The 23,114-nt window shown below is 40.5% G+C and overlaps 1 protein-coding gene across 4 annotated transcripts; it reads right to left on the bottom strand.

Annotated features, from left to right (window-relative positions):
• On the bottom strand, window positions 1,488-23,114 carry LOC8070880 (DNA topoisomerase 1). 4 transcript variants are annotated; one of them, XM_002436501.2, is made up of 21 exons: window positions 22,744-23,112; window positions 21,084-22,129; window positions 19,524-20,175; window positions 19,357-19,443; window positions 18,683-18,729; window positions 18,129-18,238; window positions 17,396-17,496; window positions 15,885-15,977; window positions 14,184-14,267; window positions 13,994-14,077; window positions 7,314-7,382; window positions 6,700-6,759; window positions 6,010-6,081; window positions 5,343-5,450; window positions 4,681-4,757; window positions 4,436-4,519; window positions 4,169-4,280; window positions 3,549-3,638; window positions 2,668-2,733; window positions 2,497-2,592; window positions 1,488-2,286 (listed from the first exon to the last, which is right to left on the bottom strand). In XM_002436501.2, the coding sequence occupies exons 1-21, from the start codon at window positions 22,834-22,836 to the stop codon at window positions 2,164-2,166; spliced, it is 3,354 nt and encodes a 1,117-aa protein (XP_002436546.2). In that variant the 5' UTR covers window positions 22,837-23,112; the 3' UTR covers window positions 1,488-2,163. The 4 variants fall into 4 exon arrangements, 3 of the variants coding, with proteins under 3 accessions (XP_002436546.2, XP_021304982.1, XP_021304983.1); XM_021449307.1 differs by lacking the exon at window positions 7,314-7,382; XM_021449308.1 differs by lacking the exon at window positions 22,744-23,112 and having other exon boundaries at window positions 19,524-20,170; window positions 21,084-21,217.

The raw sequence follows: 23,114 nt of genomic DNA, 5'->3' as shown, positions 1-23,114 counted from the left end.
ATTATTCAACTAAAATAAAAAATCATTCTTGCAACAGTTCCACGTACAGAATGTGCATAAATTATGTTGTATACAGGCGAAAAGATGTGTGTGTGTGTGTGTGTGTGTGGGTGGGTGTGGTGGGGATACAATAGTACAATACCGCCAGGCCAGCTCACAAACCAACTCTTCTGGAGCTTCTGGCAGAACCTGAATGTTTTAGGGTACATGTAAGTTTCCACTCAACAGAATTGAGTAGGATCATTATGGAGCAAAATTCATAGGTGACTCTAACAACTGTATGAAGAAAATATACCGCGTCTTCATATGGGTTGCAGTTGTTCTTGAACCAAAGCCTTAAAAACTCCTGTGATAATTAAGTGATATATTCAGAAATCTCGTTAAAAATGAATCACAAGGTTTTAAAGGCATAAAGTGCATCAAGGATTCAAGGTAATCAGCCCGTACATGATGTGTATGACTCAAAGGTAGTTTACCTTATCAACATTTTCAGGTTCAAGACCAGATTTGAATCTATCTTCATATGAATTAGCAATCCAATATCTGCTGGAGTCAGGAGTAGCCTTATAGCTATCAAAACTCAAATAAACAGGGCCTTAGGACAAATAAAAATACAATATATTAAGACTATTCGAGACGGATGGAGTGCATGTTGCAGACAAGCTTTATTTAACTGTCTTTTCTACATTTTTTTAGTAAATCTTTTGGTAATATAAGTTTGTGTTTTGATAACTTTTATTATAAAACTTAGTTCATAGTTATTATGAAAAAAAATACAAATACATAGTTGAAGGAGTTGTTCTGAGAATATATTTCAGTGGAACAGAAATGTAGCTTGTCCGTAGTAGATTCTAAGAATAAAAAAAATCCAGGTTGAATAGTGAAAAACTTATGATGTTCGTAAAGGTATCAAAAAATAAAAACTTAGTTCTCATTCTCATGACAGCATTATCATGAAAACAGTACCGAATCTGTTAACCATTTAACGGTTTTTTTCTCTCACAACAAGCCAATCAATCATGATTCATGACAATGTAAAAAATGTGTGCAAGTTTAAGAAAAAGCTAATCAACTTGTTCACTTGAGCTTATCAGCCAACCATTTAGCAATGTTTTTCTCTCATAATAAATCAGTGAACAATATTTTCTGTCATATCAACCAAACGAACAAGACCGGCTAAGATAACATGTCAGCCCTAAAATTGGAGGATATTTTTTTACGAGGGGTAAAACTGTAGGATATCATGTCAAACTATTGGACTTTTTTTTTTCTTTTTTTCTCTTGCCTGCGTCGCTTTATTTGGTTTTTTTTTTTTTTGCTAGGGATGTCACTATTAGCTACAGTATTTGAACAAAACCAAACCAACATTCGACTATTTGGCCAGAGCATCATTGACAAAGCGATTGCCGTTCCGCTAGACACGGTAAAAGGGTAACCGTTATTCGGGCTCAACCAGTGAAAACAAATATAAAAACAAACAAAAAAAAGAGTTCAAAACAGAAGCAATTTCAGTTGCAAAGTAGCATATACAATTCTTAGACACAATCTACACGACGGCCACCACTATGGGTTTCCCGTGGTAAAAGATGCAATTATCTCTAGTAGAAAAGGTGGAAGTATCCAACCCATGTCTTCTATCATAGTAGTAACAATCCTTCAAATTGAACAAGAATAGTACTTTTAAAAAAACTCGAGAACAACATGGAATGCGATTGTGTAAAATAGTTGATCAAACCACCTTCTCATCTTTGTTAAGCTAAGTTAAACTGAAATTTACTGAAAACCTATGGGTGTATAATCTGGTATTTTATGTCCGTGCGTTCTATACAGCTTCAGATGATGGGACTAAGGAAAAGTATGAAATCAAAGATGTGACCCGAATCTGTTTGGCTGTGTATTCACTTGGCCAATGTTTGAGAAGCCAACCATTAGTTACCAAATATAAGTTATCAGGTTGCGAGGAACAGTTCTTGTTCTTGTTGACCAGTTTCTTTTGGAGCCCTTCTCCGCTCTCATCATAAGCAGTTAAGCACACCAAAGGCTAAACTCTGCATGCTATGAATATTATGAATATTGACTTCTCTGAATTTCTTGCATGGATAAAAGGCTCTGACTGACTATCAAGCACATATGTTGAGGATTTTGTAACGAGTGCAGGCTCAGCTAATGCCATTCAATGGGTTCCTTCTTTTCAACCTTCCCCTTTGGTCGACCAATCCGTCTGACACTTTTACCACTCAGAAGCTTGAGCGCACGCTCAAGTGTCATCTTCTTTGGGTCCGTACTCTGTCATCATGACATTTTCAAAATATTAGTATTAGCAGCCTTGCAAGGAAACAGTCCAAATATACTGAACGTGCTAATACATGCACATGCACTGATTGGAAATCATCAAAATTCAATATGTAAGAATCTTTTATATTTCTCCAAGACGAGAAACTGGACAGTTATAGCCGATATGTTAGTTTGGTTTCTGAAATGAAAAAGGCACCAGACCTTTGGCACTAGAGCAAGGGATCTCCTATGCTTGATGTTGTATCCAACTTTAGAATGTGTTATAAGTACAGGATGATCATCTTCAGGATGTTTTCCCTGTAGGAAAATACAATATTACGGGATCCAACTCAACAAAGAACACCAAAAGCTATAGTACAGAGAAATGCATACCAGAATTTTGGGATATTGCAAAAGCTCAATTGCATCTTCTAGAGTAACAGAGTCTATATCTTTGACCTGAAACAAGAGTTCAATAGTAGTTGCATTGAGTTCCTGCGAAGGATGGATGACTTTTACCGCCTAAGCCGCTAAATGGGCATCATTTAAACAAGAGTTCAACAATGATTAAATGAGCTAAATGGGCATCTAATTCACCATTTAGTCAATTGGAGGATTACAGCTACCACACTTGGCACCCAACTAAATAACATCACAAGTATGAGGTGGAGTGGGATTAACTTTTCCAATATATATATATATATATATGGTAGAATACTTATTTTTTACATGTTTAAGTATGCATACTGTTATGTGGCTGTTGGGATTGAGAGAAGAGAGTTGAGGGGAGCACCAGCGTTTGTCTCGCTACAGTACCCGCGGCGCTACAGTATCCGCGGGTACTGATCACGGGCTAGGGCTGCGAGGGCACGAGAGGGCCAGCTGCGGGGCCTTTGCCCACGGCCGGGCAAGAGGGAAGGGTTTTCTTTCCTTGTATAGAGAGGTTTAGTTGACTTACAAGCAAGGCTTACTTGACCCCTAAGCAAATGACTCTTATCTCTAATTAACCCTAACACTAACAGGCAATATAGCCAGCCCAGGCCCAATAGGCCTCTTACGTACTCTAGCATATACTTTCTAGCATATTTGACTTTTATATACATAAATATGTATATTTTAGTATTACTATACAAAACTGTTTAGGTTGTTTAAGTTTAACTTGGTTTAAACACCATCTAAATGCCCTAAACGCTAAACAAAAGCTGACCGACTGTTTACCGTTTAGTGTTTAGGATAAATTGCTTTTAATTTAGAAAAGAAAATGTAATTATTACCTCGGAAAGGGAAGCCCTTTTCGGAAACAGTCCCTTTTTGTCCTCTCCAATCTGAACATAGTAGCCATATGGGCCTTGTTTCAAAAACACCTGCAGATTGAGCAAGAGCAACGAAGTTATTATACACATTACTGATTTACAAATAGATGTAACATTGAGGAACATTGGGTATACCCAGTGTTGCCCCCACCAAATCCAAAGTTAATCTACCCAGTCCTAGCCTCCCAGTGGCCCTCCAGTTCAGAAATCACCCATACCCATTATGTATTGGTTAAAATTGATGGTGATTGGATAAGGAACAAAGCTGAGGGTTTCCTTCTCATTCTGATTGAACTCAAACACCACGGCAGATAATGGGGACAACCCAGCAGGAAAGGAGCACACCATCGTGCGAGTGTCAAGACATGTGACTGAGAATGGACAAATGGATGGTGTCCCAGCATCACAAACCGATGGTGGTCTCTTCTCAAATCCTCCCCATTGATCAGTGGTGGGTGGGTATACCCATACCCAAATGGGTCCCCATTACACATGGGTATGAATTTGAGGACAGGCTAGGAATACCAACGGCAGGCCTATTTACAAATAAACAAATCTGAATCTCATAAACTGAAAAATACCTTTTGATCAGAATCAGGCATGACGCCAAGTAACCTGGGTGTAAAAGATTTTGGACTTTCTTCGGTGGGTTCAGTTTCATCTTCTTGCTGTGACAATGAGCGGGCAATGTACCTACAGCAATCAGATCAATAATTAGGTATGATGATAATCATCAACAATCAAGAAATTAAACCTGGAACTCATTAATACATAACAGGTGACAATGAAAAAATATAAGCTTAAACTTCAAGGCATTCAAATTATACTGAGGGATAATAGGGTCATACTTGCATTTTGGATGTCGATCACAGCCTATAAAATAACCTTCACCATACCTACTAACTTTGAATCTCAAGGTTCCTTCAGAACAACTGCATGTATTCCAAACACAAAAAAAGATGTCAAGAATTTTGTATGTGAGTATGATAACATTGTAGGTTAACCTGAATGAGTATTGCAAATATCTTGATTTTGACATTCAATATGTACATTCAACGAAAGATACCTTAAAAGTACATTTGTTGTGCATTACCTAGGGCAAATTCTACTATCCTTGTCAACGTCAGGAAAGAGGATAGGACCAAATTTTTCTTCAAGCATTCTCTCTACCTGCACAATGTCAAATTCAGTTTCAATCTCTAGCAGTTGCAGAGTGATATGATACACAAGGTACATAAATAGTATCATTCTTGTGTATGATGGGTCGAACTAAGCAATTCCATGCTCCAATGAAGCCTTCAAGCAACAGAACAATGCTCTGCTAGACCAGTGTGATTGTGAAACTATCTGGAGTCAGACAGTCGAGCACGTCTCATCTTTGCCCCCAAAAAGTGCTTAAATGCTCTCCCAAAAATATTTTGAGCACTGTTTGCAAAAATGTAGGGGGTCCAACCAGTACTATGTTGTGTTGGGAGATACAAGCAGTAGTTTCCTTTAATCCACTGACAGCAATATTGTATAAAACCAAGAAGCATCAGCAGAGACAGAAAATAAAAATATGATAGCTTGCCATTTCATCACTTGAGAAACGGACCTGAAATATTTACTTCAGTTTCTGTGTCACTAAAAAATGTTAATGACGACAACAACAAAGATTTTTACTCCCAAGCAAGCTTGACAATCACAGCAAAAGGAGAACTACGAGAATTTGCATCATCAAAGAACCAGCACCCTCAGAAATTAAATACATCTTACCTTTCTGCCATCCAGTTTACTCGCATCAGCACAATATTTGTTGAATCGCTCCCAGTAGTCTTTCAGAAGACCCTTCCATTCAGTTGACCCAGCAGAGACATTATCTAGCTATTAATATAAAAGAAAAAAAACTTCAATACAGTTTTAGTAACCAACTAAGTCTTGTGCTGAAAGATGTTCTTGCAAAAGGATCGCTACCATTTCTTCCAAATGAACTTGTTTCCTCATTTATATAATACGATGGGAAAGTGGGAGTGATGGTTCAATAACTTATGAGTCACATTATTCAGAAAGGGCAACAAAGAAAGAGAACATAAAAAATGCCTACAGGTTATCAAATTACTTGCATATAGAGAATAGTTGGGAAGGCTAAAATGACCTACTCTTGGATAATACACCAAAGCATTGAGTCCATGACAACTATGTCTTGAATTAGCTCCACAACTACAGATGGCATTGTTCCTAATGTCTTAAATCCAAGAATAATCACGACCAATATTAGAAGTGTACCAATGTCCATTAAGATACGCTGATTTCCTGAATTCTAATATTGGTTTAACCATAGCAGTAACCACTAACCAGCCAGCTTAAGCAGGTTTCTAAAAATATGACATAAACTGAAAACAAAGAAGCACACAGAAACCATAAACTGAGAAGTGTTTACTACCTCTGTCTCCATGTTAGCTGTAAAGCTGTAATCAGCAACCTCAGAGAAATGGTGCAAAAGGAATGCCGAGACCTAAAAAAGGGATGGCATGAACAAACACCAAAGTTAGATGCACTGAAATTTAATTTATAGCAAGCAACCTCAGCTATGTAAATTGAAACAGTCCTGGGAGCCTGGGACGATGATGCCTGTGAGCATTGAGATGGAAAAGGAGTACACAGTGCTGAAGGATCCCACAAATTGTAGAGGTCTGGGGAAGGGAATTTCTAAGCAAGGGTAAGGCTGTCTAGAAGTTCCACTCCCCAGACCCTAAAATCTATGAGCAAACTCAACAAATGTAAACATCACAAAATATACATAGCAAAATGTAAGCAGGCATAAGCAAAACCATAAAATATAAACATTGAGATCATTCCAGATGAGGGTAAATTTTAGATATTCTCGCATTCATAATAAGAAAAACATGAAAGAGTCAAACAATACATTACAAATTGATGCATTACCTCAATGCAAATAAATGCTTAAGTAGAAGAGATAATACAAAACAATGAATTTAGCTAGAAGTATTATACATACTCAATAACTCAAATAAGTGTCCAAAAGTTATAGATGATGACAGAGCTAAAGATATTTTAATCATATAGGATCTCTCCAAACGGGGAACATGCTATCAGGGATATAAGAACATACCATTCGACCACGGAACTCAGGGTGTAGAACTCGACTTTTTGCTGTCACGTACTTCCGATCCTGAACAATACAAGTATAATGAACACTGTTATCTATGGGATCTGAGTAATTGTAAAACCCTGCAACTGTTTTCCTCGAATAAGCATGAGATTTGTGTATCATTGCATTATGAGATGAGGAAGGCCAAAATAGACAAGTGCAGCAACCATGCCCGAAGACAACCTTACATACACGACCAAAAAAACAAGGCAAGCCTTACATGACTAACACAATTTTAAGATAAGATATGGCTCTCGAATGGTTACATGGATAAGAGGAGGTGCAGGGTGCACGTATATATAGGCAAAGGATTCCTGTGGGCTGGTTTATAGAAATAGGATCAATCAAGGATATCATTGCATATATCTAATCATCTTAACAAATATACAAGAGGCACAAGGCCTATAGCTATCAGCCCAAAGGGCCCAACCGTGTGAGCCTAACATCTGTCCATCGAAGGCACAAAAAGGACAAAAAAAATACACTAGGAAAGGATGTCACTATGCTTTATGCATCTGCAAATGGCATTCCAATACCACAGTAAAAAATAGTTCAGAAGTAAAATGTCATGTTACCTGTAACACTTTCATTATAGATGCATAAGTAGATGGCCTTCCGATTCCAAGTTCTTCTAGCTTTTTAATCTGGAGACAAGACGCAATATGAAAATCTGAACTAGTAGAACCGAATGTAGGGTAAGGAAGCTAGTCGAGCCAACTAGGATCCGTTTTGGTAGCTCGAATGTAGGGTCCCTTACGGGTAAGCTAAGAGAGTTAGTTGACACAGCGGTTAGGAGGCATGTAAATATCTTGTGCGTCCAAGAAACTAAATGGAAGGGACAGAAGGCGAAGGAGGTGGACAATACTGGCTTTTTTTTCTCGAACACGCAGGAGAGCTGCGTATCATTATATTAATAGAAGAAAAGAAAAAGTCTTACAGGGGCTAAACCCATACAGAGGCAAAACCCTACACACACACACACACCCGGCCTTAAAACAAAACAGCTAAGTCACCGGGGAAGAAATACAAGGGCGACCAAGGGAGAACCCCCACTGCAGACAACTAAGCTGAAGCTCGGGCAGAGATTAGGGAGATCCCCTTAGCCCCTGCCGCACTCCACCGACCAGCCTCCTCCTTAGCCAGGTGCAGTACAGAGTTAACATTTGGGGTTGCATCGTTGAAAACACAATCATTTCTGTGCCGCCAAATACTCCAGGCACCTAGGATTACCAGAGAATTCACGCCCCTTCTTAGGTCACTTTGAACAGCACCATCAATCTTTCTCCACCACTCATCGAAATTCTGATCAGCAGGTGTTGGAGCAAGGGTTGCAGCACCAAAATGAGAGAGGAAGGTGAACCAAAAAACTCTTGCAAAAACACATCCCACAGAAGATGATGGAGATCTTCCTCATGCTGGTCACACAAGATGCACAAATCAGGATGAGGGAGGCCCCTCTTTGCTAACCTGTCTGCAGTCCAGCACCTGTTATGGGCCACTAACCACATGAAAAATCTGCATTTTGGGGGCGCCCAAGTTTTCCAAATTCTCTCAAAAGGTTCAAAAGCGATGGCTCCAATAAACAGGGCAGTGTAGGCGCTCTTTGCTGTGTACTGGCCTGAAGAGGATAGGCTCCATACATGTTTATCAGGAATGCTCTCATTCAGCTCCACCCTAGATAAAATATCCCAGAGATGGACATACTGATTTAGAGCAGCCACATCAACTTCGCCCTGTAAGTCTTCTATCCACCTGTTCTCAGGAAGGGCCTCATTAACAGTACGTTTATTCAATCGCCTTTTGGGAACCAGAGCAACAACAAGAGGAGCAATCTCCTGGATTCCCTGACCATCCAGCCACTTGCTTCAAGCTCTGGTACACAGGGACAACTTCAAATAGAAATGGGGTAGGAGTTTTGATTGATAAGAGCCTCAAGGATGGTGTGGTGGAGGTGAGAAGGCAAGGGGATAGGATCACCTTACTATCTTAGTTAAACCTGTCATTAGTGATATGGTCTCAAACGTAATTAGTGTGTATGCTCCACAAGTAGGCCATGATGAGAGTGCTAAGAGGCTTTTCTGGGAAGACTTAGATGGCTTGGTTAGAGCTGTTCCTAGTAGCGAGAAGCTCTTTGTAGGAGGTGATCTTAATGGCCATGTAGGTACTTCGAGTGCAGGTTTCGAGGCGGCTCATGGGGGTTTCGGTTATGGTAGTAGGAACCAGGTGGGAGAGGAAGTCTCAGACTTTGCTGTAGCTTAAATTAGTAACCAAGGTTCTCGCCAACCGACTAGCCCCTCTTCTACCTTCCTTGGTCGCTGCAAATCAGAGTGCTTTTGTTAAAGGAAGGAACATCCAAGATAATTTCCTCTTTGTCCAACAAATGGTGAAAACTTTGCATAGAAAAAAGGAGGCACATATTTTGCTCAAATTAGATATCTCCAAAGCCTTTGACTCGGTCTCATGGTCTTTTCTTCTTGAAGTTCTGCAACATATGGGTTTTGGTCAGAGGTGGTGTGACCTTCTTTGTCTGATTTTATCAACCTCTTTGACTCAAGTCTTGGTTAATGGTGAGCCGGGTGCGTCTATTTTTCATCGGCGCGGCCTCCGTCAGGGTGACCCCCTCTCCCCCATGCTCTTTATACTGGTCATGAATGTTCTGAACTATTTGGTGGAATATGCAACTAGAGAGCAATTGCTCCAGCCTCTTGCGGTGCAACATGCTAGACATCGAATCTCCTTCTATGCAGATGATGCTGTGGTTTTCTTGCGACCATGTAGGTTGGACCTACAGGTTATCAGGACTATCCTAGATTTGTTTGGTCATGCATCGGGTCTGCATACTAATTTAATCAAGAGCTCAATCTCTCCAATCCACTGCTCTACAGAGGATCTGCAGCTTACAGCAGAAATTCTGAATTGCTCAGTCAGAGATTTCCCCTGCACATATCTTGGGCTTCCCCTTTCTATACACAAACCCTCCAAAGAGGTGCTGCTGCCTCTAGTTGATAAAGTGGCTGATCTTCTCCCAGGATGGAAGGCACAGCTAATGAATAGGGCTGGTCGCTTGATTATGGTGCGGGTGGTCATGACAGCCACCCCCATTTATCTAATGATTGCCTTTGATCTCCCTAAATGGGTAATCAAGGCAGTGGATAAAAGGAGGAGAGGTTTTTTATGGAAAGGGCAGGAACAGGCAAATGGAGGCAACTGTTTAGTTTCATGGGAAAGGGTTCAGCGCCCGCTTGAGTACGGTGGATTGGGTATCCATAATTTAGAAAAGCTTGGCTGGGCCCGAAGGATCCGGTGGCTCTGGGCCCAAAAAACAGATCCCTCAAGACCTTGGGCTGGTTTTCATGTTCAAATTCCTCAGTGTGCAGAAGCAATGTTTCACCTAGCAGTTGACTGTATTGTAGGTAATGGAGAATCAATTTTATTCTGGAAGGACAGGTGGCTGAATGGAAGTACCATTAGCGATCTTGCCCCAAATTTGGTCAAAGCTATTCCCAAGAGATCTCTCAACAGAAGGACAGTTGCTGAGGCTCTAACTAATCAGAGGTGGGTGGCTGATATCAAGGGGGCACGCACTGTCCAAGTCTTTGAAGAATATTTCCATATTTGGGATCTAGTAGAGGGCTTGACCTTGCAGCAGGATGTACCTGATCAGTTTAGATGGAAATTAACTCAGTCAGGTGCTTACTCCAGCAAATCGGCTTATGCGGCTTTCTTTGTTGGGACCATCAAATTTGCACCATGGAAAAAGATTTGGAAGAGTTGGGCTCCACTACGGTGCAAGTTCTTTATTTGGTTAGCTATCAACAATCGATGTTGGACGGCAGACCGACTTGCTAAAAGAGGCTTGCCCCATTCCGAGGTTTGTCCTTTCTGTGATCAAGAGGAAGAAACCATACAACACATCCTTGTGGGGTGTGTTTTCACCAGGCAAATATGGTTTTCAATTCTTCAAGCCCTTCACTTACCTGCTCTTGTGCCCTCAACTTCGGACACCAAATTCTCTAGCTGGTGGAGGAAAAGTCTTCGGCTCGTTCCAAAGGAATTGCAAAAGGGGGTCAATTCTTTAGTTATCCTAGTAGCTTGGGAAACTTGGAAACACAGAAACTCTTGTATTTTCGAGCATGCTAGGCCTAGCATTCCAGACCTGCTCCGGGTGATAGCTGATGGCTGCAGTTTTTGGGGGCTGGCTGGAGCTTCTAAGCTCCAAGAGCTTCTTGCTCGGTCGCTGTCCCTAGCCGCTTAGGTGGTGTCTAGGTTGACCAGGGGTTTTAGTTGTTGCCTTGTCTCCTGTTAGATGAGTTTTTTTGTACTTGGGCCGGTGCCTACCGGTTTTTTCCGTCTTCTTAATGAAATGACACGCAGCTCTCCTGCGTTGTTCGAGAAAAAAAAGCTTTTGATCTAATGATAGCTAAAACTTTCTTTACTAAGAGACAGTCCCATTTAGTGACCTTTATTAACAGCCAATACTCTAGTCAAATCGACCTCGTCCTTACAAGGAGGGATAAACGAGCATGCATGGACTGTAAGGTAATACCTGGAGAATTTGTGGTCTCTCAACACAAGCTGCTGGTGGCTGACTTCCGCTTCCTGGTGCAAAGCTCGTAGGAACAAACAAGCTAGGGTTGCTAGAATGAAGTGGTGGAAATTGGAAGGGGAGGCACCAAAGGTCTTTAAGGAAAGGGTTATTGATGAGGGCCCTTGGAAGGATGAAGGCGATGCAAACAACATGTAGGAGAAGATGGCAACATGCGTTCGGAAGGTTGCTTCAGAGGTGCTTGGAGTGACCAAAGGGAGCAGATGCGACTCAAAAGACGCTTGATGGGGGAATGAAGATGTGCAAAAGGCTATTAAGGAAAAGGAGTGTTATAAGTGCTTGTACCAGGACAGGTGTGCAGACAACATAGAGAAGTACAAGGTGGCAAAGAAGACTGCAAAACGAGCGGTGAGTGAGGCAAAGGGCTGTGCCTATGAGGACCTTTACCAATGTTTGAGTATGAAGGAAGGGGAGAAGGACATTTATAGGATGCCTAGGGCTCGTGATAGAAAGACAAGGGACTTCGACCAAGTTAAGTGCGTAAAGAATGAGAGGGAGCAGCTCTTGGTGAAGGAGGATGAGATTACACATAGATGGCAAGAGTATTTTGATAAACTGTTCAATGGTAGGTAGGCAGTTCGAGTGTTGGTCAGGTCTCACCCCGAGTGTGTGTTTTTATTGGTTAGAAAAACTTTGTTTCAGGAGCCTCCTATGGCTCAGTCTGGAGTAGGGGGTATAATTGTACGGGACCGTTTTTCCTCTCTTAATACAATGATACGCAGCTCTCCTGTGTATTCGAGAGGGAAAAAAACAAATTGTTCAATGGTGAGAACGAGAACACCAACGTTCAGCTGGACAACTCGTTTGATGACACTAATAGAAGCTTTGTGCAGAGGATTCAAGAATCGGAGGTCAGAGAAGCCCTGAAAAGGATGAAAGGGTGCAAAGCGATGGGCCCTGATGCTATCCCAATCAAGGTGTGGAGATGTCTCGGGGATATAGCTATAGTATGGCTAACCAAGATGTTCAACAGTATCTTTCAATCGAACGAGATGCCTGAGGAGTGGAGATTGGAGAAGCATATTGGTACCAATCTACAAGAACAAGGGAGACATCCAAAGTTGTACTAATTATCGGGGAATTAAGTTGATGAGCCACACTGTGAAGCTATGGGAGAGTCATCGAGCAGCGCCAGCGAGGAATGACGCAGATATCTACGAACCAATTTGGTTTCATGCCCGAAAGGTCAACCACAGAAGCATTCCTAATAAGACAAGTTATGGAGCGGTTCAGAGAGCAGAAGGACCTACACATGGTTTTCATTGACTTGGAGAAGGCTTATGACAAGATACCAAGAAATGTTATGTGGTGGGCTTTGGACAAACATAAAGTCCCATCAAAGTACATGACCCTCATCGTATGACAATGTTGTGACTAGTGTTCGAACAAATGATGGTAACACGGCTTACTTCCCAAATAAAATAGGACTTCATCAAGGGTCATTCAGCTCGTACCTCTTTGCTTTGGTAATGGATGAGGTTACCTGGAACATTCAAGGGGATTCCTTTGGTGTATGTTGTTTGCTGATGATGCAGTGTTAGTGGACGAAAGCCAGGCAGGAGTAAATAGGAAACTAGAATTGTGGCGGCAGACCCTTGAGTCTAAAGGTTTTAGATTAAGAACTAAAACCGAATACATGAGATGTGACTTTGGCGGAGCTGCACTGGAGTCTGGAGGAGGGAGATGCGAGTTTGGAAGGTCAGGTAGTGCCTAAGAAGGATACCTTTCATTATCTAGGATCGATGCTACAGAGGGATGGGGATATTGATGCAGCCATAGAACCAAAGCAGGGTGAATCAAGTGGCGACAAGCTTCTGGCATTCTTTGTGACAAGAGGGTGCCACAAAAGCTAAAAGGCAAGTTTTATAGAACGGCGATTAGACCGGCTATGTTATATGGAGCGAAATGTTGGCCTACAAAGACTTGACATGTTCAATAATTGAGTGTTGCAGAAATGCGTATGTTGCGATGGTTTTGTGGTCACACAAGAATGGATCGTGTTGGAATATAAGTGAATTGCCCACCTCTCCCCATCAACTTAAGCTTTTGGGTTGAACTAGTCGGTGCATGCAACTCAATATGGTATCAAAGCCAGAGGTCTCGAGTTCGAATCCTGATTAGCGCATTTAAATAAATTAATTGTTGCTGGCTCCTATTCCACGTCTGAGGCCTGAGGGAGCCTCCACGTGAGGGGGAGTGTTGGAATATAAGTGAATTGCCCACCTCTCCCCATCAGCTTAAGCTTTTGGGTTGAACTGATCGGTGCATGCAACTCAATAGATCGAGTTAGGAACGATAATATACGTGACCACCTAGGGGTAGCACAAATTGAAGCAACATCGGTCCAGTGCATTGTGGAGTCCTAAGCCAAGCTAATAATATGAGGAGAGGTAGAGGTTGACCGGAATTGACATGGAGGGAGGCAATAAAAAGAGATTTGAAAGCTGGGATATACCTAGAGATCTATGTTTGAATGGGAGTGCTTGGAAAGCAGCTATTGAAGTGCCTGAACCGTGACTAGGGGTCTTGGTGGGTTTCAACTCTAGCCTACCCCAACTTGTTTGTTGTTGTTGTTGTTGAATTTTTTTATTGCAGAAATGGGCAATGCTTAAACAAGTAAAAAATAATCCATAATAGGTTATTGCTTACCAATGCACCTTCAGAATAACGTGATGGTGGCTTAGTAAAGTGCTGTCCAAGATGGACGTTAACAGGAAACACCAAGTCCTTAACCTGGTAAAAAGGAGATGAATTACATACTGGAACAGTTGAATGATAACCAATAATCTGCACTAGCCTAAGAAAGAAAGAGGATAAAGAAGGGAATTGTCACTGCAACCATTAATTTCGACAAGGCCTCAAAGTTATCCTCATCCACAGAATCTCTCTCAGAGTTGTCACTGCATGGAATGGCCTCAGTGTCCTAAAAGTAGCAAATTGATTTGTTAATGAGTAAGAATAAGTCTGTAAACTGAAAAGCTAGCACAAGTTCTTCACAAAGTGCAACTGACAACCATGCTTCCATTCAAGCTAACTCCTTACCATCAGTACTAAAAGAAGCTCAATGCACAACATAAGAAACCAAGAATACTGATGAATCAGGGCAAACTCATGCATTTCAGCAACAGGAAGGTTATGTCCCAAGGGAAAAGTAAACTCTATAGAGAACTTTAACAAAAGAACATTACAAGGCCACACAATACCATAAATTATGTTCTACACAACAATTTAGTATAAACAAATATGTTATATTGCATATCAGAGGCGACCAAGTGGGGCGGACATCTGTCTTTCTATGTGCCAACCACTTTAAGAAATGTTGAACAGGTACAGATCTAGGGTAAATAAATTACATCTATTTACATCTATATAGTTAAGTGAGTCCAACAAGCAAAGCAACAAACCAATAACAAAATAGAAAATCAATGATCACACCTAGGGATACAATTGCAACAGTGCATCATACATCACAAACTCATAATATGAATTTCACAAAGTAAAATTTGCTTCCCGGAACATGTGCTTATCTTTTTTACTTTGTACAAGAACCTAAACACATTATGGAAAACCACTGAAACCAGCAGTAAACCTTCAAAAAAATGTATGGTCCATACCATTACGCACACACAATTCCCTGTAATGGGCAGATATTATTTACTTAAGTACTAGAAAGAGGTTATAAACTACTAAAAGGAAACCATTTTTTAAGAAACAAAATCTTGAGATACCATTGATAGTGGCATAGTGCCAGCAAACACAAATCAACCTCTGGGGTAAACAGGTTTTCAATGAAAATTTTGATTCTTATGTTCGAGGGGAAAAAATTAGTGAGAAGTCTTATTTAGAAGTAGAGGAAGTACTGGTTACATTTTGTACAAAAAATAGCTTGTCTCATGTTCTAACCCTTATAACAAATGAGAAAAAAAATCAGAAAGAAAAGAAGGGATGGGCTAGTCTGATATCCCGATGTCACTTTGACCTAGACATCTTAATTCATATCTGCATCCAATCAGAATCCAATATCTGTTTTCCATATCATAAAAATGTCTGCGCAAATATATACAACCAGATATATAGTATCTGACCGGGCTGTGCTCATACTCCTATTGTAATGGCAGTTAAAAGAAGATCATGTAGATGAGAAAAAGCTATGGCAGAAACAATTGGCCCCTGAACCATCAAACAATGTCGTTGGTGCATTATTCAACACATCAAAAAAAATGTCATCAGGCTTGTCAAAGCTTGATAGAAGTAGCACAAGCAGAAATTAAAATCCATAGAGGATGCAAGAAACAATGTCGTTGATGCATTATTCAACACATCAAAAAAAAATGTCATCAGGCTTGTCAAAGCTTGATAGAAGTAGCACAAGCAGAAATTAAAATCCATAGAGGATGCAAGAAACAATGTCGTTGATGCATTATTCAACACATCAAAAAAATGTCATCAGGCTTGTCAAAGCTTGATAGAAGTAGCACAAACAGAAATTAAAATCCATATAGGATGCAAGAAGCAAGTACAAAGTAAATTTAGAACTCACCTCATAGACAGCTTGATATCCCTTGAAGTCCAGTTTTGATGCAACGGAATGAAAAATCATCTCTCCTTCAGGAGTGCCAATATCCACTTGAATCTACAGAGCAAGCATGTAACTTGACGGAAAGCTTAAAATATTGAAATTTACAAAAGGAAAACGATGTACAAAGAATTTTAACATGTTTTGAAACAGTGCTAAAGAATGAGGATATCTGTTGTAATATAAGTGAATTGCCCACCTCTCCCCATCAGCTTAAGCTTTTGGGTTGAACTGGTCGGTGCATGCAACTCAATATGGTATCAAAGCCAGAGGCCTCGACTTCGAATCCTGGTTAGCGCAATTAAATAAAATAATTGTTGCTCGCTCCTATTCCACGTCTGAGGCCTGAGGGAGCCTCCACGTGAGGGGGAGTGTTGTAATATAAGTGAATTGCCCACCTCTCCCCATCAGCTTAAGCTTTTGGGTTGAATTGGTCGGTGCATGCAACTCAATAATATCACATTTACTATCTACTATAACACCAGATGTGTTTAAGCAAAAAAATAATTGATGACAACACCTAAAATGAAGTTCATAGCTGTGCTCCTAAGGCAGATGTCAACAATTCATCAAGAGGGTTTTAGTTAGACAGAAGTTATAAACTACGTGAAGTGTCATGGTCAGAAGGACCTATTTTTGAAGGAGACAACACGATAAGGCATAGGCTAGTTAATTAGTAAACGGCAATAAGCCCAGGTGTTATAGATTTAATCTAAATAGATGGTTAGGCTCTTGAGCCAGGCCCATTAGCATTTGTAACCCCCCTCATATATATGAGGGAGACAATTAATGAGCTCCCTCCCTCTCTCTCTCTCTCTCCCTCCCTCTCTCTCTCACAGCCGCTAGCTTCTGCCGCCACGCCACTCCTCTGCCAGCCGCCCACTAGCCAGGATGCCTCTCTGCCGGCCTCAGCCAGCCGCCAGCCACTCGCCTGGCCACCAGATCGGTCCAAGCTGCCCTCCACCGCCGCCAAGGCAATCGGGCGTGTTACACAAAGAAATGTGGCTAAATAACCAAACAGTGGGCTAAAAGCTCAAGTTACTGTAGAAACCTGGGCTCCAGCATGTAGCAGCAATTAGATCTATGTAAAAGGCATAGACTGGGATGCAATTACTTCTCTTATGATCTTATCATTGCAACTTCTTGGCTAGTTGGCTTTAATACCACACTGAATTTTATACAAACAAGTTCAGCCTAATACTATCAATATCGAAAATATGGGCAATATGAGAAGAAACTAAAGAGGTGATCTACCTGAAATTAGGAAAAAAACAAACACCCTAAAAAAACTGCAACATGTACCCTCAAATAGCAGCGCTTGCTGGCTGCTGCAAATTCCTCATGCATGTCGAGTAAACCTTATCAAGGTTTCCTTAACAAATATAACTTTGTATAACCATAATCCATAACCATTATCATCATGAAGAATAAAATCAACCACATGGAAAAATAAATGAAGCACAGGAGTAACCAACCATCTCAGTTCTGGAAGCTTCCATTTGACAAGCCATTGTCCTTTTCCATATTAGAGTGTAGAGTTTCAGAGAATCATCGTCAAGTATTCCAACCAAAGATGCTACAAGAGAGATAGTGTTGCAACCGTATATTAAAAGTCAGATATAATACTGAATGATTTCACTTTCAAATAAATGAAATAAACTGATTCAATATAAGATGCTGATTGTAGCACAGATATTGTAATTATCAAATGATTCGTGGTCATTTGTAGAGCATGTTGGGCAGCCAGCTGGGCCGTTTGGGCTGCTTCGGTACCAGAACAGTCAGTCACGTTGCTGTAGCTCTTCAAACTGTATGGCTCAGCTGGCTGCCAATACCAGCATGTTCAAAACATATCACAGAACACAGTATCTTCCGTTATGAGGAGACATTTCTAACTCCTAAACCATATTCATACAAGTATTACTCTGTAGAATAATCAAAGCAGTGTCGGAGGTTGAATTTGAAGCATGAATCGTACAAACCATATTGTTATACATGAAATATTTATACCAAGAAACAAATCAGTACATAGCATATCCTGTAAAGAACTAACAACATCCTGGTGGTGATCCATGAATATGAGATTGTAGAAACCTCCATATGAGACAATATGCATGTACTTGCTCAAAACTGTTTGCTAGGAGATGGATAGCAGCTGCAATTGAGAAAAATGCAATAAATCAACAAAAACACGGGGAGAGTCATTACATGGCAACCTCCTTATACTGGTGGGCCTAATGGCTTCATGGGCTTCTTGAGCATTTTTCACCTTCTTCAAATACTTCCTAGTGTCCTCTGAAACGTACTTCTGACCATATCTGAACAAAATACTAATTAACAAGAGGAATACATGCCAGGAACCATATTCAGATATAGATCATGAAACCAAGTCCTAGAATCACAGAATACTATTTCTCTCAAAACTGGAGTCAAAGATCATCAGCAACTTAAAATGGATTGTTCAACAACTTGAACCCTCTTACCATGTCGTCAAAGTACCTTAAGAGTTCAGAGTCCAGACCAGTTAAAGAGTTAAATTACTCAGTTAAAATCTTGAATAATGTGTCTTACAGTTGTAGGTTCATCAATTAAGTTTCGAACAAATATGAGTGACTCTGAAAATTTTCAACTAGTATAACTAAATCGCTTAGGAAGTTAGAACTAATCTGATTACAAACTCAATGTGGAAGAAGAGAAATTTGCACCATTTTATAATCAGAACAAAGAGGCTTAGCAGCTTGTTCGGAGAGGAATTTATGTACCTTTCTTTGACTAATGAACGGATGTCTTCTGCAGCTCCATCAGAAACCTTCAAGGGGTCAGACAAGTCAACGTGATATTAATTAATGAAACAAGTAAAGCACCAAGTATATTGGATTCTCAAGAATCTCTTATTGACAACTGTCAGGAAATTCTCCCATCAAAGTAAGCCAGAAGCATCCGTCATGTATCATTGCATCGTACCTATATATTAATTAATTCGGCATACCAGTAATGAAATATTTCATATTGGAGTTACTATTTTGAACTCCCTCAATTCACAAGTAGAAATTTACATATTCTCCCATCATCATGACGTAAATTGTGGCCAGTATATCTTTCATACTATATTAGAAGCATGAACTATTTAAGTACATTAGTTTTGACTATTAAATCCTAAACCATCCACTTTGCAGCCTTAAACTATTCAAAGCGTGAAAATAACACAATGTAGAATATATTCAACAGAGTACCAACAAATCTGCGGTTATGTAGTAATCAGGATAGAAGCTTAAAAAGTGTAGTTTTCTTGAAGCTTATGCAAAAGAAGTGCAGTTTTGCTCAAGTTAATGCATCATTTAAAGTTCCTCCTGTCCAGCTTCCTACCCACTGGTTAGTCAGAAGGCAGCAGGACAGTTTTGATCATTTTTTAAAGTAATGCACTCATGTTACTTACATGGAACCCATCAGTTCTTATGTATGTTATTAAACCAGTTGTTTCTTCTGAGGAAAGGTTGATACCCTCATAAAGCTTTTGGGCAATCTGCAGTCATATAATGAGTCACATGAGCCAACAGACTCCTACATATAGATCCAATACATAATGAGTCTAGCAGAAACAACCTTCATGGTATACCCTGCAGTAAAATGAAGTTTGTTTGCTGCATCCTGCTGAAGGCTGGATGTAATATATGGCATTGGAGGATTCTTGTGAATTTTACTTCTTTTAACACCTAAAACTTCAAACTTAGAAGAATGAATCCTCTTTTCTATAGCTTGCGCTTCTTCTTGAGAGCGTATGGAAAGTTGATCCAGCTTTTTTGAATTCAAATGCTTTATACGGAATGGAATATATGTGCCATTTGGAGGATCTGCAAAATGCATTTTGAAGTATGTCTGTACTGTCCAGTACTCCTGTGGCTTAAACTGTTCTATTTCAGCTTCGCGGTCGCAGACAAGGGCCAAAGCAGCAGATTGGACCCGTCCAGCTGATTGGCAACCAGGCAACTTCCTCCACAGAAGTGGTGATATGCCAAACCCAATTAGATAATCAAGGGAACGGCGTGCAAGATAAGCATTGACTAAGTCCATGTCAATATACCTCGGGGACATTAAAGCTTTTTTTATTGCATCCTCAGTTATTTCATGGAAAGCAACTCTTGCAACAGTCACATCACAGCCCAATGCACCTTGTTGTTCAAGCATTTCTTTAATGTGCCAAGCAATCGCTTCACCTTCACGATCAGGATCAGATGCAAGAATTAAATTTTCTGCTCTGGAGAAAAGAGAACATTGGTAAAAAAAATTAGCAATGTGTAATTAACTCAACAAAAGGTGTAAAAGCAATCAGCAATGTGTGTAGAACTATTACCGTTCATACTATTAGCTTGGTTGAATTCAAATTAATAAACTACCACTAGTATAAACAGAAGTGCGGTCTTAGGGAAAAAGGTTAGATTACACAGTTGACGTGGCCATATCTCAGATACAGTTCAAACTACAGTTGAGGCCATTTTACCGTTTTGATGAACATACAAGTATAAAAATAAACAAAACTATACAAACCAACATCACAGTAGTTTTCCTATATGTGGTCAACCGCAGACCATTATTAAAGTATAACATGTATCAAATTACAAAAAAAAACTCACCATCAAGTATATTACAGCAATAACTGATGAAAGTAATACTATGATCAAAACAATAATGTGTCAGCATACACAAATGGCAATAGTGATACTTCTAAGTAGAAGAATATAAAAATAAGAAACATCAACACTCTGCAACAAAATAAGAAACCTGAATACTGACACATAAACTAGCTAGAAACTATATCACCAAATGAACCAACTACTGATGCTTTCCATATTTTGTAGGCTGACACCATTGACTAACTTGCAGAAATTATGCGGATTGGAGTTATTGTTGAATACAATAGAAGATCATGGTAACAAACATCCATGTGAACCTATTGAACATTACAGCAATTACTCCTATAATGATAGGTCTATTTGATTTTGTGTTTCTTTGTCTCTGTAATTAGAAGGGCAGCTAATGCTTATAAACCTTTACAAAAAAAATGTGACTGTTTTATACAGGAGGAGAACATGCGTACTCAAAGCATATGTATGTTTTATGTGAACAGAAAAAATGTATCTGTACTACACGCTACAAAAAACATACCCTTTCAGTGCAACTTTAATGCTCTTAAGGTGTGTCCAGGCAGCAGCGGGCACCTCCCAGACCATGCTGAAGTCATCATCAGGGCGGACAGATTTTGATCTACCTGCTAAATCTCTCACATGACCATAGCTTGGTAACACTTCATACATGTCCCCAAGGTAATTCTGAATGACTTTTGCTTTCGTGGCTGATTCCACAACCACGACTGATTTGGCTCTGGGAGGATACAGTGGTACCAGTGGCTTTTTATCAATACCAGAACCATCAATAGAGGATTTCATACAAATCTCAGCTTCAGAAGGTACAGAAGAAGCAGCAGAAACCTTTGCTTTTGACTTTGACCTATTATTCACTTTTTTTTCTTTAGAACTATCAGCACCCTTTTTCAATTTACAATTATCAGTCTTCTTGTTTTCTTGGTTCGCACTAGTACTCTCAGTCGTCTTTGTTGCAGCTTTACGAGTTCTAGCAGATATCCTCTTTTTCTTGGTATGTACTTCCTTTTCTTTCATATTTCCATCAACTTCCTTTTTGCTTCCTCTTGAACTCTTCCTCTTGGCAGTGTCAGTCTTAGTATCAGTAACACTCTTGCTGCTGTTACTAGTAGAAGTTGAAGCCTCGTCAGCAGTGGTGCTACACATAGCTAATGTGCTTTGCCGTTTCTCAGATCTATGAAACAAACTATGTGCAACACTTCCGTCTTCCCTTCTCATATTTAGAGTACTGAATGAAGTCGTATTTTTAATAAGAAATCTTAGTTTTTTACTGCATGTAGTTGAGAATGGTCGTGGATTACCCATATTATTAGCCTTTAAAGCAATTCCACAGCTGTCTGTGCCTCTGAAACATACAGAACTACAGTTGCCAAAGAGCCCAGGAGTAAAAAAGGCACTACTTTTGGGCTGTAAGGCAACCCCAAAAAAATTTCTTGAAGATATTTTCCTTGTTGAATTGCTCCTGAATGGAACCCCACACATTTCACAATGGCGGAGAGGTGAAAACGGCCAGGGTGCGGAAGAATATCTCTGAAACACCTCGAATTGAAGCTGTAAAGGAAACAAATAGACAACACATAAAAACAAGCACAACTCAAATGAAATATATACCAAATTATAACAGGTAGAATCGTGAAAAAAAAAAATCATTCCCTCCCATTCTCATGATCACATGAAAAAAATAACAAAAACGCAAAGGGCAAAAGCCATTATTATGTTCATATGCATTCCCCATCAAACGCAAAAATAGGCGCTTCATTTTAACCTAAACCCCCAAATTCAATAAACGTTCTTAGTTGAATACTTCTTCAAGGAGAAGTAGATGAAACAAAAGAAAAATAAGGTGATTGACGCAATGGTGGTTGATGGTATCTGTTTTATTCCATGCAAATCAGAAATGCACATTGTTAGTGCAATGGCAAAGGATGTCTTTCTCTGTAACCAGGGAATAATAATATATTGATATGCGCCATGGCATAGCTCCCCACAGAACCTTGCTGTTTCGCAAAGCCACTTTTTTTTGAAAGAAAAAGGAACGAGGCTTTGTCTGTGACTCACGGGCAATACAACGAACAGGTACCGTTCACGCCACACCGCATGCACCCCAGACACTTCCGGACGTGATAAATTATCATCAGAATGAGGAGGGACAGAGAGCCACTCACCATTGCGAGCGGCGGCGGCGGCGGCAGCGATAGCGCGTGGGTGACGGCGCGGTGTCGCTGGACAGGCAGGAGGCGGCGGAGCTGGAGCGCCATGGCCAGCAAGGGGCGGGCGCGAGCGCGCTCAGGCGAGGGGAGCCATTGTTTCTTTCGGCGCTGATCCACGCACTGTCCCGTCGGTTGAGAAGGAAGAAGAACTCGCCGCCTCGCCGCTAGGGCCGCTGGCTTCCGCGGAGGCTCGTCGCCGGCGGCCGCTGAGCGACGGCGCTGCTCCTCTCGGCGCTGAGCGGCGGCGGGGACTTGCCTGCACGAGCCACGAGTGCGCGTGTGGGAGGCGGCGCGAGTGAGGAACGGTAGGGGCTAGGGGTCTTTCG

This window comes from Sorghum bicolor, chromosome 10 (assembly GCF_000003195.3).
Source record: "Sorghum bicolor cultivar BTx623 chromosome 10, Sorghum_bicolor_NCBIv3, whole genome shotgun sequence".
Classification (NCBI taxonomy): Eukaryota; Viridiplantae; Streptophyta; class Magnoliopsida; order Poales; family Poaceae; genus Sorghum; species Sorghum bicolor.
The sequence above is the reverse complement of the archived record's forward strand: the minus strand, read 5'-3'. Positions and strand labels throughout refer to the sequence as shown.